We start from the raw sequence: 18,591 nt of genomic DNA, 5'->3' as shown, positions 1-18,591 counted from the left end.
AGCAGCACCCCTCCTTCCAGCACCTATGCTTTACTGTACTCGTAAATGTTATATAAATCAGCATCGTCCACTTGTTTGCAGTTTAACTTTTCTCCCCTGCACAGGCACATTCAGGCCTCACCTTGACATCTCTATGGGCAATGTTCACTGCATGCAGATACTGGATGGCTGTTCCGATGTCTCTCATTATCTCAGAGGCTTCTATAAATATAATTTTAGAGAAAGGTCATATTAACATTCCCACTGTAGCTCAGAGACATGCTTGGGAATGTTTCTGAGTTACATACAGCTTGTCTGTATACAGGGCTAGCGTCAATGCTGGAAATCCTAAAATTAGCCTCAACAGCTGTGTTTTTGTTTTGAAGGCAATCATACCCCACAATCCCCCTGGCAGCTCAGCCATTCTCATGAGCAGGCACAGTAACTTAAATAGTTGAGACTCCTGCTCTGTGTGTACTTGTAAATTAATGCTCTGCTGTGCTCATCAGAACAGAGTATTAAGGGCATAACAGAGTGATGGAGCAATGCGCAAGATCATGAAGAAAGTGCCCCTGGGTATATTTTTGGGTTGCCCAGCAGAGAAGTTTAACTAACAGTGCACACCTACTTCTGGAGGGGCTAAAAGTTCTTTTAGCATCAGATCAACATCATAATATAATAATATCATGGTAGGTTACATTTTTGGTCCTCATCAGCCTTAACAGTGTCTCCTCATATAAAAATAAAAGTGAATTAGCCATTTTATCCTGCAAAGCCTATCCTAGTATATTTTTTCTCCAGTTTATTTTTATGTCTAATTTCTGCAGTTGATACATACTCCAGCAGGAAATTCTAGTGGCCAGTGAGCTGTCTGTCCCCCCAGCAACAGGTTTTGTGATGTGGAGCCTGGAAGAGTTCGTCGACTTGCGGCAGCCAGAAGAGCTTTATGTGGGAGGTCATTTCAGAGAAAGAGGGTTGTGGCCTCCCCCGGCTCTGTGTGCTGAGCAGCTATTCTAGAGCAAGTGCTGGTTTTGGCTTCAACCCCCTAAGGTACTTCACCTGCAGTCTCTCTCTCATTTTCTCTGTTCCCATTGTTATGGGTCAACACTGTCTTAAATCCACAAGTCTACAGAAATATCTACATTATCCAATATTGTCTGAATTAACGGAAGTCAGAGTTAATATCTTTAACTTGGCTGTTTGTTTCCTGCACAGGTAGGAGCATAACTAAAGTGATGCTCTCAGCTTCAGAGGCTGAGGGGAAAAGCCAAGATTATTTTACTGTAACCAAGAAAACCAAGTTTATATAGACCCATCTGGGTATAAAGCAAGTCTCCTGCTTTGGCTGGAATATCCAGGTCTGGACTGATACAGAGATGCTTTTGCTCGAGGGCATAAACTGTGCCCTGTCAGGCAGGAACAATCAAAGGCAAGAAAAATGCATCCCATTTGGAAGCTGTGAGGTTAAAACCTTGCATACCCTTCTCCTTTACTACCTAGGCCTTGAGCACTGGGAAGCTATCTGCTAGATGGGTGAAGAGTGGAAGGTCAGTGGATCTTGGGAGGTCCCTCAAAGAAAGAGGGATATTAATTTCTCAGCGCCATTGTGCAAGTGGAGTATTTTTCTCTTGTAGTCCCCAAAGGTTTGTGAATGGGTATCTGGGAGAAAACACACTAGGTATATAATGCATAAAAGTCATGTTATCAGGGTAGAATCACCTACAGTCACAGCACCATTCTTTCCCTCTCGAATCTTGTATCTGACAGAATTACACAGAACACTCCTTAGAACTGCATCCAGTTCATGGGCTCCACATGAGTCACTCATGCCTCTTGACGGATTCGTCATAGACTAGAGATTAGCATAGGAAACTGGGAATCAGAAAACCTGGCCTCTATACCAACCTTGCACAATGGTCACGATAATTTACAATCCAGGTATAAATTCCACTCACCTACCCATTTTGTGAGAACAATAATGAAACAACTCTAATAATATTTTACTCTTCAGTAAAAGTAAGCCACTTTTCCTGCAGTGAGTGGGCAAGTAGAATTTTGCAGTCATGTGCATTTATGGTACTGTCCAAATAATAAGTAATAATGATAATTAATAAACAACAACAAGGCTGTTGTGTTCCAGGCTCTCTCACTGATTCACTGTGGGACCTTAAACAAGTCATGTAGTCTTTCTGTACAAAGTGTTTGTTATAATCATTTATTCACAACACAGCTGAACACAACTGATGTTACTCAAGGGAGGGACTGCATGTCAGGATGGGGGTACACTGGCAGAGCTGTGTGAAGACCAGGAATTAGAACAGCAGGGGCTGCTGCAGTTTAGTACTGAAGTGTATAGGCAGATGTGTGTCAGGAAGTTTTCATTTAGCTTTCCACATTACGCCTAAATCTATCCAATTCTGGTAGCTTCTCATTTTCTTGAGCTGTGACATTAAATTGTTTTAAAGATAAAAATAGAATTTTAAAACAACAGGAAACAAAACTGAACCCAATAAAGTTCCTGCAAAAACTACGCAAACATTTTCCATTTATTTCGGATAGGGAGGGAGGGTGAAGGAAATAAAACCTCACAAATTTTCTCATGACATTCTACCTTTCTCTGTGAAAGCTTGGTCTCCTCGCTCCTGGATCCTACTGAATAGTTCCCCTCCCTCCATGCTGAAACAGAGAACACATACAAAACAAATTCAGGGGGACGAACAAAAGAAAATCTCCAACAGACTGTGCATCGTCTTGTGTGCATGGACCTGCAGCAACTGTGGTTTTATGTATGTTAGGTAACCTGCCTGCCTATCTCTGAGACTTGAACTTGCTAAATAATCTGTTCCTGATAGGTCCAGTGCAGATTGCTGTCCTGCTCTACCATTAAATAAATAATAATTAAAAAAACCAAAACAAAACGGAGTATGGAGGCCTGTGATTTAATATGTAGTGAGGCATTTCCCAGAAAATAGAATCACTGACATTAGTAACATGCCCCACATCTCTGCTGGAAGACCAGAAATGACAGGTTAGATGCTGGTTCAGAAGGCTGATAGCAATCTTGTGGTCTTACTGCACTGCTAAAAAGTTCTTTAAGGTTTGGGGATGAGGAAACAACTGAAGCAAGCAAGCAAATAAGGAACTGATAAGAGAGATATTAAACTGGTCCCCCCAGAGGAAGACAACATTGCAACAGTGGCACCAAGAGAGTAGGGGACAGTGGGAAGAATTAGGATTAAGTAATAGCCTGAGGGGAGCCAAATGACCTTATAAGGACAGTCAGCCCCCATGTGAATGTATCAAGGAAAGTGACAGATGCATGTGTGAATATATGTATTAATTACACCCACGTTTCCATAAAGATACTTTTCTCTGAGTGCAAAGGAAGGTTAGTTTCATGATTAGTCTTCTTGTTCCTCCCACAGACAGGCTGCTTGGAGCAGCTGCAGGTTTCCCCATAAATCCTATAAAGAGAGAGATGCACTAGGCTAATGCATGGCAAGACTGTGCAGCCAGGACTGCTCCCAGCTCTTACATCCAGAGGTCACATTCCCTCTACTCTCCAGAATATGGATCAGGTGGAAGGGACTTCCCTGGTTCGTACCATTCCATGATGATGAGGAGGCATCTTTTCCCCTGATGTATGTTCTCATACACATCCAGAATATGGACAATATGGGGACACCCTGATGCCCTCCAGTGATGATCCACCTCCTGTCGTGCTTTCGGGCTATCATACAGGAGCTGTAAGGAGACAGGAGAGAGCAATGCTATCAGTCCAAGCCAGGGGTTCTCAAACTATGGGGCAGGCCTCCCAAGGGAGACACGGGATGTGTCAAGGCAGGTGAAAGCTGTGTGCTCCCCTCCCTCCCCCACCCCGCTTTAAGAGCTCTGTCAGCCCCAGGCAGCCAGAGCTTGTGCAAAAGGGCCGTTCACACCCAGGATGTGGGGTTAAACAGGCCAGCCATAGCCCCCGGGCTCTCCTCCCCACTCCCCAATCCCTCACCGGGATGCACTGGGGCTCCAGTTGTCAGTCTCAGAATGGCAGTAGCAGCACAGAAGTAAGGGGCAATGGGGCGCTAAGTCCACTGTGAAAAGTGCTATTGATGAATGTCACTTTTCACTTTGCCTCCCTTACTTCTGTGCTGCTACTGGCGTGGCGCTGCCTTCAGAGCTGGGTGGCAGTATATGTACTTGTGGGAGAGGGGCGTAAACAACTATAGACAAAAAGAAGGGGGGCTTGATCAAATAAGTTTGAGAACCACTGGTCTAAGCTATTCTGCTTAAATCTAGTACCTAGGGTTCAAAGGGCAGTTGCACTCAAGACTGTGGCAGGAATCCTCTTTGGCTGTCCTCTCAGCCCATAGGATGCTAGCCCATCCTGAGATGTTTTATGCTATCAGGACTGACAACCTTCCTGGACTAGTGGGAAGGCTATAGAAGGCTATTGTTCCTTGGAGAAGAAAGGGTCTGTGGGTGCAAGGAGGAGGGGCAGTGTTGGGATTCCTAGATGGAGGCAGTCCTAACCTACCCACTCCTTGCTAGGAACATTCTCTTCCTCACTGGCTTGCATGGGATCTTAACACTGCCACACACGTAGAGAAGCAGGTCTGCTCAGAGCAGCAGCTGTGGGAAGGGACTTCTTGACATGGAGCCCAGAAGAGGCACCATGCAGAGAGGCTGGCCAGCCAGTGAAGTTGGACAGGTGGGGAAAGAATGTGACGCTGTTCACCTGCTGGAGGGAGTGGGGAGGGAGTGGGGGTAACAGAGGGGCAGGAGGTGGTCTCGTGTAGCTGGCAGGGTGCGACAGGGCTGCTGAGGGAGCAGGAGCAGCATTGACTTGGTTCCCATCCCTCACCTTAGGAAGAATAGACACATCCTTAGGGATCTAAGGATTAAAGCATTAGCCTCTAATAGCAGTGAGAGGCTAGCACTGCTCTTGGGCTTCTCCATAATAGAGGCAACTGATAGTGTGAATGAAGTAGGAGGCCCCAGCTGTCCAGATGATTTTGAAGATTAGCAACTCCTCCTCCCCACTCCAGCCACCATGGAGCTTGAAAAATTCAAGGTGTGCTACAGGGCCCTAAAAAGTAGTGAGATTTTAAAAGTGTGCAGTGACTGTGTATACAGTCCTGCGTTTGTGAGTATGCTCCTTGAGTATTAACAAACTTCTAATGTTCCCAGGATTGCGGCTAGATACTCATGCTTCTTCTCTATTATATGCAGTGATATAGAATATTATAACCCCCTCAGAAGGTAGGTTAGGTTAGAGATTAGCTTTCCTGATCATAGGGAGCTCTGCACAATATGAAACATATTCCCTCCCTCCCCAAAAATATTCTGAGCAGCACAAGAGCTTTCTGATATTACCATTCCAATTATTCATCTGCCAGAAAACACCATGACTCAAAATGAACTGTGCCAGCCAGATCCGATGCCCAATGTTCTGCATGAAACACAACTGTATACTGGCAGGCAGGAGACCTGAGTTCTATTCCAGACTCTTCTACTGACCTGTTGTGTGACGTGGGGCAAGTCACTTCACTTGGGTTTGTCTACACTGGGGCATCCAGGAAAATTAAATTAATTAAAGGTGCATTTGAAGTGGATTAGTGAAACTCCTGCATTAAACTGCTGTGCGAACACCCTTGCTCAGAACTGAAGTGGCTTTAATTCTGTTTACCTTGATTCACTTCCAAAGTGAATTAAGCTAAACTGAATTAAGACCACTTTAATTCTGAATAACAGCATCCACACAGGGATTTAATGCAGTTTGATTAATTCACTCCAAATTCATATCTTTAGTTAATTTGGATTAACTTTACTGGATATCACTGTATAGGCAAAACTTCAGTTGTGACTTCTCTTCCACTTCTTCTCTCTGTTTTGTCTATTTAGACATTGTAAACTCTTTAGGGCAAGAACTATCTCATACAGTGTATCAGTACAGTGACTAGCACAATGGGTTCTTGATATTGGTTGATGCCTCTCAGTGCTAATGTAATAGTAGCATTAACAGGACTGGAGAAATAATGAAACTGGCTCTCCACACACTACTGTCAAGTGCACAAAGTAAAAAAAGGAAAAAGAAAATAATTTTCTCTAATTTATTTCAGTTACTGGGGCCTTAGGAGTTAAGTATAGCAATAGTAGGTGAAATATTTTCAGAGAAATTGGCAACATCATTATCATTGACTTTATGAGGCCAGAGTCTGCCTCATGTCTCATTTGTTTATTATATTAGATCTTAGTCAAAACGGAACTAAAGATACTTGTTGAGAACAAGTTTCAGTATGTATTCTGTCATTGGTACACTAGGTGCTTAGAGAAAGATGCATGGTCTAAAGGTTGGAGCAAGGAACTGATAGCAGCAGTTCTGGTTTCTTTTCCAGGCTCTGATACAGACTCTCCATGTGACACTGGGCCGGCCATTTACTCTCTGTGCTTCAGTTCTCCCTTCTGTAAAATGGGGGCAGCAATACAAAACTACTTCATGGGCCCTTATTATGCTTAAATAAATTAAATATTTGTGAAGGACTTTGAGATCCTTAGATGTCAGGTGCCATCGCCTCTTTCTCCCTGGCAGCAGCCCCTGTTCCGGATGCAGGGACGAGGGAGACATCGGAGTGACTATGGTGTTTCTACATTACTTGGAGATTCCCCCAGGCCAGAGACTTTAGGAAATCTTCATGCTCCTGGAGGTGGTGGAAAGCTGTCTCAGTGCAGCTGAAGATGAGACCCATAGTCTCCTTCCCAAGGACCTGCCTCCTCTTTAGTTAAATGGCCAGGGATCCCACTGACTAGGAGTGGATGGGTCACTAAAAAAAGTAATTTTCCCTCTCTTCATATTCACCCCTTCTTGTGAACTGTTGAGACTAGGCCACTTCCACCTTAATTGAATTGGCCTTATTAGTACTGACCCCCCACTTGGTAAGGCAACTCTCATTTTTTCATGTGCTGTATATATATATATATGTATATTGCTTACTGTATTTTTCACTCCATGCATCTAACGAAGTGGGTTTTAGCCCACGAAAGCTTATGCCCAAATAAATTTGTTAGTCTCTAAGGTGCCACAAAGACGCCTCGTTGTTTTTGCTGATACAGACTAACACGGCTACCACTCTGAAACTTGCCTCTCACTGGAGTTCTTAGAAGGCTATTTCCCGTATAGATCAGATGATTAAGGTGCGAGAGTTCCTGCCACTCTTCGCTTTTACACAATGCTCAATCAATGCAAGTTCAATTAGCAAATGCAGATACAGTGTAATTTCCTAGTCTCCTTTTTTTCCCACAGAAATGATCAAAAGAAATTTCACAGAGCAAGGCTAGAGCAGGCATTCTGAGGCAGGGCTCAATTTTTTTTTAAACACATAATTGCTAGCCAGAGATAGACACAAAAAGATGACGAGCAAGGCCTAGGGGCAATGCCCTTTGGAGAAGCTCAGTCTTGCCTCTACCACCAGCTACTGGAATGGGAATGTCTGCTAGAATTTCTACCAGAATCCTGGCCTTGTTCCTATCATATACTCTGAACCTCTACCTCTCCCCCAGAGCCTTCCTGGCTGCTGCAAAGAGCTGAGGGGAGGACAAGGAAATAGGTTTCTATTACTTTACACCTCTCCTAGCCTCTGTTTTTGGGTCTTCCCATGAAGAACTCTGGTTCTTGTCTCAGCTGCCTCTCTGAACCAACAGCATGAAAAAAACAACATGATCCTTCAGTTTCCTTGATGTCTTCAGAGTTCTGAAAATCATCAGTGAAACTGATTTCCAGTCTTATCAGTTTCGCTTTACTGTTGTTTGGCAAGCTATTAGCAGCAGGAGGCCCAGTGCATCTTTCTACAGACTCAGGAAGATGACACTGCTCCAGTTTACACTTAGTGCAAATTTGGAAAATTTTCTTTGCACCCATAAGAGCTAGAATCCTAATAGTGGTTTTAAATAACAGCCTAAATTTTGCAGAAATTGTTTGTAGCCCCTGCATTCACCAAGGAAAGTTTCCCTCTTGGCACAGGTGAGTGGCTTTTCCAAGTCCCATTTCAAGGTATGATAAGGGCATCTCATTTTACGTTTGAAACCAAAGATTAATTTAAGTTTTGTAGTACTCTTACAAGTAAAGATTTGACTGTGAAGAGTTAATATTCAAACCACCCCTGAAATGTGACTCAAGGCCCCACATTTCTGCTCTCAATTTTTGTGTGTGTTCTTTCCCTCTCCCTCCAACTATCATCTTGACGTTACCATAGTCAAGTCTGGCACTAGGGAGCACACCTGGGCTGTTGGCCAGAAGTGATGAAAGAGGAGGTGCAGAAATCGTTATATGTCAAAGTGCCTGCCAAAAGCCTTTTTTAGAGGGTGAGGGTTAAACTCTGGAAAATATCCTTTGTATTTATTTGGTACACAGATTCCAAAAATAAGCCCTTTGCATACTATATACAGGTACAAACATATGTAGCATTTTGTGAAATTAATGGTAGTAATGGAATCCATGGGCTGGTGCAGTAGGAAACAGAACATAGTATACTGTCCTATGACAACCGTGTGATTTCCCATCAATGTACACCAAGAACTACTAAGTGATTGGTGTGTGACATTTCCATGGAAGGTGATTTTACTATTTCATCTGATTTCTGGGGCTTAAGGATATGGTTACATTGCAAAAACTCATGTCAGCAACGAGTCTCTACGCCTGGGTCAACTGATTGGGACTCCCACTAAGGGTCTAAAAATAGCAGTGTAGATGTTCCCGCTCGGGCTGGAACCTGGGCTCTGAGACCCTCCTCCCTCCCCAGGTTTTGGAGCCCAGGCTCCAGCCTGAAGTCGAACTCATAGCATGAACCCAAGTCAACTGAGAGTGGCTGCTGTGGGTCTTGTTTTGCAGGGTAGACGTATCCATTGACATTGTCCCTCTATAAAAAGCAACAGAGTCTCCTGTGGCACCTTTAAGACTAACAGATGTATAAGCTTTCGTGGGTGAATGCCCACTTCGTCGGATGCATGTATCCCTCTATAGTAGATTAAGAAAAATCCTCTTCTTTCTCAAGTCCCTGTGATTCCAACAAGTTCTGGGACTTGTATTAGACCTCTAGCAGACCCACTGATTACTACTTTAGGTATTTGCACTTGAATTTAGTTGTCCCAGTAACATCTGATTTTACAAGTGGTCCTCTCTAGGTTCACTCATTTACTCCCATTCCCAGCACCTAGTCTCTCCTGCAAACAGAAAGTATGTGTCCTCACATTTCTGTTGTTCATTTCAGTCAGAGATAGGGCTGTAAGATTAGTAGAGATGGGCCTGAACTAAATGTCCAGATACTAACACTCAACTGGGGGAAACCTGAAGCCAGATCCAAACTTTGTTTGCAGCAATCTATACTTTAGCAGGTCAGATACTCACCCATCACGTGCAAATGATGGACATATGTCTACCTCAATTTACTTCCTTTCCTCTTTGCATGCTGCTTTTATGAGTGTGAATTACAGGAACATGCGTCAAAATCAGGTCTTTGTTCATGCACTTGAACTAATACCAGTTGATCCACAGCTGCTCTTCCATTCATTCTCTATTCAAGAGCTGCTGTTGTCACAAAGAGGCCTGTATAGTTATGTATGATTAATGCAGCTTTTACTTGTCCCTTTCCCTCTTCCCCCACCCACAAAATGTCTCTACCACGATGGCTTTGGACCACCTGTTGTCTTGCAGTCAATTCCTTATTTCTATACTAACTCTATAATGGCACATCTGGATGGTCTAATGCATAATGAATGTGAACATGCTGGTGAGACCACTTGTGTGCCATTAGAATGGAAAGAGAGAAAGACACTGAATCAACCATAAAGGTTTTTAAATAAGATGATTGCACCTCAATTTCAGCAAAGGCATGTTCTGATAGCTTTACTTCACTGGTTGTTAAATCATATTTTTATTAATCCAGGAAACCTTGAAAAGGCCTTTGCATAGACTGTGAATTCTGGTGACTAAAAGGTGCAGCATGGGAAGAGAATGGAGGAGAGCCCATTGATTAATGCCATTCAATAAGAGATACCGCACTGTCTTTCTCTAAGTGCTGTAATTCCCCAAAGAGGATCATGTTTTGCATTTTTCTTTACTGCTTGCTCTTAACATTAACAGCTTTTTGGCCTTGAAAACAGAAAACTCTATTGGGAAGCTCAGGTATCAGTGAGATGCTGTTTCACTCACTATTTTTTCAAGACACTTCTCAACTGGAGAGGGGGTGGGGAACAGACAGTGATAGGTAAGGCTGAGAGTTTGTCACAGAGGTCACAGATTCCTTGACTTTCTGGGACCTCTGCATTGCCCACTGCAGCTGGCCCAGGGGCCACCTGAGCACCTCGGCCAGCCTCTGGGCCAGCCACACCAGCTACTGCTGGGGCAGTCTTAGGCCACTGCCCCCCTCCCGCAACAGCAGGAGTTTGGATGTGTGTGGGAAGGGGCTCAGGGCTGGGGGTTGGAGTGCAGAAGGGGGTGCTGCTGGACGGTGCTTACCTTGGGGGTCTCCCCAGAAGCGGCAACATATCCCTCTTTCAGCTCCTAGCTCCACGCACTGCCTCCGCCCACAGGCCAATGGGAGCTGTGGAGTCAGCGCTTGGTGGAGCTAGAAGCTAAGGGAGGGACATGTTGCTGCTTCTGGGGAGCCAGGAGGAGTCAGGTAGGAAGCCTGCCAGCCCTGCCAACCTCACCCCCCACCAGCACCAGCGGGGGTTCTGGGCCACGTGTCGCTGCCCCCCCAGTACCAGCAGGGATCCTGGGCTGCCTCCCCACAAGCACCTGCAGTACCCCGGGGTCGCCCCCCCCCCGCCAAGATTTAGTCAGGGGTATATAGTACAAGTCATGGACACATCATGGGGCGTGAATTTTTGTTTATTGTCCGCGACCTGTCCATGACTTTTATTAAAAATACCCGTGACTAAAATTTAGCCTTAGTGATAGGTAGATGGAAGTAAGACAGTGCTTCTGGCTTGTGTTACCCATAGAGGTGAAAAAATCCTTATAGAAGAAGAGCCTCAGTTGGTGGAGAAGCATCCACATTCTCCCTTAAACAGTGGGGAAAGGGAAAAAATGCAGTAGTTGAATATATCCCCTCTGAATAGGTTTCTCTTCTGCTCTCAGTGGGGGGGGGGGGGGGGGAGGGAAGAACAACCACCCAAAATTTCATCATGATTTCTAACAGTCCATTAGAAGGGTTGCAAAGTAGTCCTTTGTGCTACAGTCCTAATGGAGCTGATGTTAACAAGAATGTTTACTTCCTTGTTTGTGCATCAGTCAGAAGAGCTCTAGCAGAAGCATGTTAGCCGTGGCAGTTAAACCAGCAGAGAACACAAGCCTGCAAACCCTCATGGAAAAAGTGGATTTAAAAAAAAAAAAAATCTTTCAGTGACTGTTGGATATTTAAAAATAACCAGGTGGACTGGATGGATCAGGGGATTGGTGGTGGGTCACAAAGCCTTTCACTTCTAGGTCTCTACACCAGGGTGTTAATGACCAAAACTGGTGGCCTAAGTGTAATGAACCTCTAGTCCAATTCCCGTGGAGCTGTCCACATTACTAAAGCTACCATTGCTGTCGGCACTAATGGGCACCCTTAGTGGAAAGACCAGCTCCACAGGTGGTCCCTCCAGGTTAGTAAAGAAGCGCTGTGCAGTAGCAAAGCTTGCATTGCTCCAGTCTGTGCTATACTTGTACACAGGGGAGTTCAGTCAAGAACTGTCATTCACCTTTCATAAGCCTACATGGGGTAAAGCCATTAAAAACATAAAAAATGCCAAGGTGTCTAGAACAGTTTTAAAAGATGGCTCTGGTTTTATACCTAACCGACTCAATGCCTCTAAGCACTAAATCAAGGGCTTTCGTTGTCTGCTTTAGAAATCCTTCCTCCTCCTCCTGTCTCTGTTCTTCCAATTTATACCCAGCTAATCACTCTAAAGGCAAAAGCTGGAAGACTGATATTCAGTATCCTACCAGAATGAGCTAGAGTGAAAGGGGTTAAAAAGGAGTATTTGCATGTGGTGTCAGGGGGAGAGCTAGTTCAGTGGTTTAAGCATTGGCCTGCTAAACCCAGGGTTGAGAGTTCAATTCTTGAGGGGGCCACTTAGGAATCTGGGGCAAAAATCTACCTGGGGATTGATCCTGCTTTGAGCAGGGGGTTGGACTAGATAACCTCCTGAGATCTCTTCCAACCCTGATATTCTATGATTCTAAGACTGAACTCACTTACATGCTGACACTCAAACCTCGGACACTGTTCCATAAGAAGTTTTAAAGAGTATATTTAAGAGGAAAAACGCAAAGAGGGGAAGAAGACAGACAAGCAGAGAGAGGTATGATCCTTTATAAATCTGACCATTTGTAAAACTTACTTGCTTGCAGACCAGATGTGGTCAATTTATGAGGTGCACATCTCAGTAAGCAATAATCACATGTTTCAGAAGTATGTCAAGATTCCTCTGTTTTTAGAACAACACAAGGATCTCTGTGCATTTACGGAGAGGATGATGTATTAGCCTTCTGGACACACTACAAAAGTCCAACTCTTTTCCCAAGCATTTGGGAATTAGTTGGATTTGGTATGAGGAATTAAGGAGTCCCTGAGTATAATTGGTTTCCTTGGTGGGTAATTTTGGGCAGTGGCTTCAAACATATCTGTTTAATGTCACAGTATACTTTATTATAGAGGTACCCAGAAGATGGCCTGGGTGCCCAACAATATGATTGTACAAACTGAAATAAATAAATGAGACATACAGCTATTAACTCTAATTACACATATCGCTAGCCACTCACTCTGCAAAGGTCAAGTGTCTCTGCTCTTAACATCAGCAGAGATGGGGCAAGGGTAACTGAAATGGCAAAAGAACAGCTGGATATACGTTTCAAAGGTATCCTCTGCAGATGAGGTTAGCATACAGTAAAGCAAAAACCCATAATTTATATTAACACAAACCAATGATCTGTTATATTTAATAGTATGAGTGTGTTTTCCTAATTGAAGTATGGTGACCTAACTATTCAGGTTTATGTTTTATACCACACTGCATATATAATTTGATTTAAAAGTCTCATTTCCTTTTATTTTTTGTTAAGTACTGTATATTTGTGTTTTAGCACTATACTTGCTTTGCAAGTTGGATAGATAAAACCATCTGATACGTGCCATAAGAATAAAAGTTACATTCATTTGTAGTGGGGAGAGAGGAAAGGTGGGTCAAGAGAGTGGTGGTGAGATAGGAAAGAATGAGGGAAGCCGACTTCACAGCTCAGGCGCTCTCATTTCCCAACATTTAAAAATTCAAATGTTGATAAATATTAGCCCTTTATTAAAAGGCTTCCAATTTTCCATAAGCCAAAAAGGTGGTGGTGTTCTAGTGCTGTTTGCATAGAGTAACCTTGTTCCACCTCCTCCATCAACTTTTGTTAGCATTTTAGAACAGAATAAGATTTAAGCTACAAGCTGCCCACAAATGGTTTCTATGTTATTCTAAACACTGTAACCATATTTAGTTTAAAAAGCCACAGCTACAAACAGATTTTTTTCTGCCACAAAACTCTTAGTCTGACAATTTGTTTAGGCAGGTCTAGGACTCCATTTCCCAGTTCACTATTACTTCTCAACAGGGCCATCCTTAGGTTTTATGGGGCCCTAGGCATTATTATTAAACTGGTGCCCCTATGCCGGTGCATTTGGCTCTGTGAATACGGCCCCTGCCTTCTGCCTAGTAAGGAGATTATAGTGCGCTCTGGGTGTGTGGGAGCCGATCTACTCTTACCTGCTGTCCCGGTCATAGGCGCGGACTTCGTGGGTGGGTGCTCCGGGGATGGAGCATCCATGGGGAAAATTTAGTGGGTGCACAGCACCCACCAACGACACCAAGCTCCCCCCCCCCCCCGCCCCTCACTGAGGTGGGGAAGGGGTGGAGTGGGGGCAAGGCCTGGAGCAGAGGGCGGGGTGTCGCGCACTCCCTGGCAAGATGAGAAGTTGGCGCCTATGGTCCTGGTGGTGCCCCAAATTTTCGGGTGCCCTATATAGCCACATATGCTGTGTATGCCTAAGGACGGCCCTGCTTCTCAAGTACTATTAGCATGATATGCTACCGATGACTTACGCGTACAGTACTAGCATAACTCTAGGCTCAACAGTCATCATCCAGCTAGAACTCTCTATCTCAAAGCCCTGCCACGGACAAGCTTCTTTCCATTAACACAGTAGTAGACTTAAAGACTGGCTGCCTGCCACCACAGTAATCTGAGTCTTCTCTCGTCTCCTTCCTCTCCACCAACAGACAGGATGCAGAATGACTGGGCAGACCACAAATTCTTGCTTGAAGCTCTTGTGCTGGATATTTGGTCATTCATCACTGTGGGGGATCTCAGCCTGCTCCAGCTGTGTGCATAAATTAGGTTGTTTGGAGACGACCAAATTAATTTCCACCTAACTAAAGCAAGGATTCGAACTAGCATCTGGAGGTAAAAGTCTAGTATGTTAGACAACTGTGCTACCTAAAATCCTGGCCTGTTTGGCCTGACAGATCATCATTGTTCTGACTGCAGCTTATTCGGGCTAATTGCTGGTGATAAACCTTCCAAAGATATTTACTGCAGGGAGAACGTGAGCGTCTCTGTGCAGTAAATTGGGCTTCTCAATCAAATGACCTCAACTGCAGCTCCACCACTGCTATTCAAGTAGTGATTTGGAAAAAGGCAGTTTAAAATCCCATCTGAAATAATTACACTTTTCACTTGTGGTCCTACTCTGGAAATTGAAATAAAAGTTCTTCGAGTGCTTGCTCATATCGATTCCAATTAGGTGTGTGCGTGCCGCATGCACAATTATCGGAGAATTTTTACCCTAGCAACACCCGGTGGGTCGGCTGTGGAGCCCCCTGGAGTGGCGCCTTCATGGCGCTGGATATATACCCCAGCCAACCCAGCGCCCCTCAGTTCCTTCTTACCGCCTGTGATGGTCGTTGGAACTGTGGAGCGCGGCATAGCTTTCCTCCACTCTCCCTAGCTTTTACTTCCCGGTTTAGATATTGTTGTAGTTATATAGTTATACATTTAGTGTAGTACAGTAGGTGATAGTTATAGATTTAGTTTTATAAGTGAAGTTAGCGGACTGGAAGGGGTCCCCCCCCGCCCCCTTCTTCCTGGCGTGCCGCCCAGGCTTATGCCCAAGGCTCCAGGTTTTAAGCTTTGCTCAGCCTGTTCAAAGCCTATGGCAATGGGAAATCCCTACGACTCTTGTTTAAAGTGCCTTGGGGAGTCTCACCGGACCAAAAAGTGCAAGATCTGTAAGGCTTTCAGGCCTCGAACCAAAAAGGAGTGGGACTTTAGACTCAAACAGCTCCTTATGGAGGCGGCTCTCAGCCTGGACCCTCATTCGGCACGCCAAGTTCCAGCACCGCGTGCCTCGGTGCGCAGTGCTCCGGCGGCGACTTCCAGTACTGCCCCGCGAGGAGACGCGGATAGAGTCCCACGGCACCGGCCTTCGCCGGCACCGCGTCCACCGCAAGCACCTCGGCGCCGGTCCCTGTCCCCACGTCAGAAGAGACCTCGCAAACCAGAGGCGGCTGCCTCCCAACAACAGGCACCGGCACCCCCCTTACCAACCTCGGATTCGCGTCCGGGACCGGAGCGACCAAGGATACAGGCGCCAATATTGGCATCGTTGACTCCAGCATCGGCAGAAGGGCCGTTGAGTCCAGCGCAGACTGGCTCCCCGACCCGCACCACGGTTGAGCCCCGTCTTCCATCGACGCTGGAGACATTTGTGACAGCGAGGGACCTCATTGCCCTTACAGAACCAGCACTGACTCAGGCTAAGGTACCGCATTTCACCCGTGCGGTGCAGTCTAGGGGCAAGCCAGTCCTATTACGTCTACCATCTCCGAGCATGGACTCTTGGCACCACTCCCGATCTAGGAGATCATTCTCTATCATGGCACCAGTCGTACTCGCGGCCCAGATCTTCCTCCTGGTACTGTTCCGCCTCGCGGCACCGCCTCAGACCTCGGTACCATTCGGACTCCCGACACCGCTCCCGGCACCGGTCAGAGTGCCGCTCCCGCTCGAGAAGCCGCTCCCGGCTCCGCTTCCGCAGACGGTCTTCATCGCGATCCAGGTCTGGATCTCAGTACCGGCATGACTATCGGCACCGTTCTCGATCCCGGTACTGCTCCCCGGCACCGCGCAGAAACCGCTCTCCTGTGGGCCAGCACCGCTCAGCACTGTTCCCAGCGGAGTCAACGCAGGCACGCTCCACACCACCCTGGCCCTCACGATCCGCCTCATGCTCTTCCCAGTCGAACGGCGCCTCCTGCTCAGCCTATCCTGCACCGGGCCAAGCAGCGGACAACCTGGGTCACTGGCAGAATGGGGCCGAAGACCCTAGCCAGGAGCCTGCACAGTGGTCTTTCTGGACCCTGTGGGCATACCACCAAGCCCAAGGAGTTCCACCTGCGGCCTCCCGCTCAGCCCATTCAGAGCCTCGAGTACCGGAGGCCACCATCAGTCCCCCCCCACCCGGGGGGGTATGGAGGCATCTGCGCCCACTCCTACGCAGGCCCCAGACCCCGGTCCAATTGATCCTGAACATCTGGATCCCTCGCAATTGGACCTGCCACAGGATCCATTAGCTCCTGTAGCATCTTTCTCATCTTTTCCAGAGGAGGCAGTGGCGGGGACAACGACCTCGGGTCTCCCCCTGCCCCAGCTCCCCGATAGACTTACGTGCTCACCAAGACCTTTTATGTAGGGTGGCACGTAACACGGACCACCAAGCAGAGGAGATAGTGGAGTTGGAGGACCCGGTGATGAGCATCCTTTCAGCTGACGCCCCATCCCGGGTAGCGTTGCCCAACATCCGCACCATTCAGGCTAACGCCAAGACAATATGGCAGACCCCTGCCTCTATCCCACCTACTGCCAGAGGGGTGGAGAGGAAATACTTTGTTCCCTCTAAGGGGTATGAATACCTGTATACTCACCCTCAGCCATGTTCACTGGTGGTGTCCTCAGTGAACGTAAGGGAACAGCATGGTCAACAGGCTGCAGCGCCCAAATCTAAAGACGCCAAGTGCTTCGATTTGTTTGGACACAAAATTTACTCAGTGGGGGGCCTACAGCTCAGAGCTGCAAACCAACAGGCGCTCTTGAGCCGCTATGATTATAACTCGTGGAACTCCATGGGTAAATTTAAGGAGTTGATTCCCCGAGAGTTCAGGGATGAGTTTGGGGCTTTAGTGGAAGAGGGCAAAAAGGTGGCTAGGACCTCCTTACAGGCCTCTCTTGATGTAGTGGACTCTGCTGCTAGGACACTGGCGTTGGGCATAGCTATGCGACACATCTCCTGGCTTCAGGTCTCTGGCTTACCGCCAGAACAGCAACAGACCCTGCAGGATCTACCATTTGATGGGCAGGGCCTGTTCTCGGACAAAACGGACTCTCGGTTACAGAGCCTAAAAGACTCCAGAACCATCATGCGCTCCCTAGGGATGCATGTCCCAGGTACCCAGAGCAGGCCCTTTAGACCACAGCCTCAAAGGTTCTACCCTCCCCCTCATCCAAGGCAAGACTTTTACAGAAGACGTGGACGAGGTGGTAGAAGGAGATCCACCAGCCACCAACCCAGTCCTAAACCATCGTCAGGCCCAGGCAAAATTTTTGAAGGTGCGCCCAAGGACAGCGTACTAGTCACCACCCAGGATCCTTTCCCTCCATTTCGAGATCGTCTCTCCCATTTCCACTATGCATGGTCCCTTATAACTTCAGACCAATGGGTTCTTCACACGGTGGAAAGGGGATATTCTCTCCAATTTTCTTTCCCCCCGCCCCCATCCTCCCTCCCCATCCCTCTTCAGGGACTCCTCTCACGAGCAACTCCTTATACAGGTTTCAGAGTAGCAGCCATGTTAGTCTGTATCCGTAAAAAGAACAGGAGTACTTGTGGCACCATAGAGACTAACAAATTTATTAGAGCATAAGCTTTCGTGGACTACAGCCCACTTCTTCGGATGCATACAGAGTGGAATAAATATTGAGGAGATATATATACACACACATACAGAGAGCATAAACAGGTGGGAGTTGTCTTACCAACTCTGAGAGGCCAATTAAGTAAGAGGGAAAAAAACTTTTGAAGTGATAATCAAGCTAGCCCAGTACAGACAGTTTGATAAGAAGTGTGAGAATACTTACAAGGGGAGATAGATTCAATGTTTGTAATGGCTCAGCCATTCCCAGTCCTTATTCAATCCTGAGTTGATTGTGTCTAGTTTGCATATCAATTCCAGCTCAGCAGTCTCTCGTTGGAGTCTGTTTTTGAAGTTTTTCTGTTGTAATGTAGCCACCTGCAGGTCTGTCACTGAATGACCAGACAGGTTAAAGTGTTCTCCCACTGGTTTTTGAGTATTATGATTCCTGATGTCAGATGTGTGTCCATTAATTCTTTTGCGGAGAGACTGTCCGGTTTGGCCAATGTACATGGCAGAGGGGCATTGCTGGCACATGATGGCATATATCACATTGGTAGATGTGCAGGTGAACGAGCCCCTGATGGTATGGCTGATGTGATTAGGTCCTATGATGATGTCACTTGA

The 18,591-nt window shown here is 46.3% G+C and overlaps 1 protein-coding gene across 2 annotated transcripts in view; it reads right to left on the bottom strand.

The window, feature by feature from the left end:
- MAPKAPK3 (MAPK activated protein kinase 3) overlaps positions 1–18,591 on the bottom strand; it is a 76,820-nt gene that overhangs the window by 18,498 nt on the left and 39,731 nt on the right. For both annotated transcript variants that reach the window (XM_034777253.1, XM_034777255.1), the window contains exons 3-5: positions 3,584–3,723; positions 2,591–2,655; positions 122–201 (exon numbers count right to left, since the gene is read on the bottom strand). In XM_034777253.1, coding sequence (XP_034633144.1) covers positions 122–201; positions 2,591–2,655; positions 3,584–3,723 — 285 coding nt within the window. The remainder of the gene's footprint in view (positions 1–121; positions 202–2,590; positions 2,656–3,583; positions 3,724–18,591) is intronic.

The sequence above is a fragment of the Trachemys scripta genome, chromosome 7 (genome assembly GCF_013100865.1).
Source record: "Trachemys scripta elegans isolate TJP31775 chromosome 7, CAS_Tse_1.0, whole genome shotgun sequence".
NCBI lineage: Eukaryota > Metazoa > Chordata > Testudines > Emydidae > Trachemys > Trachemys scripta.
Note: the sequence above shows the minus strand (reverse complement) of the source record. Positions and strands in the feature narration are given on the sequence as shown.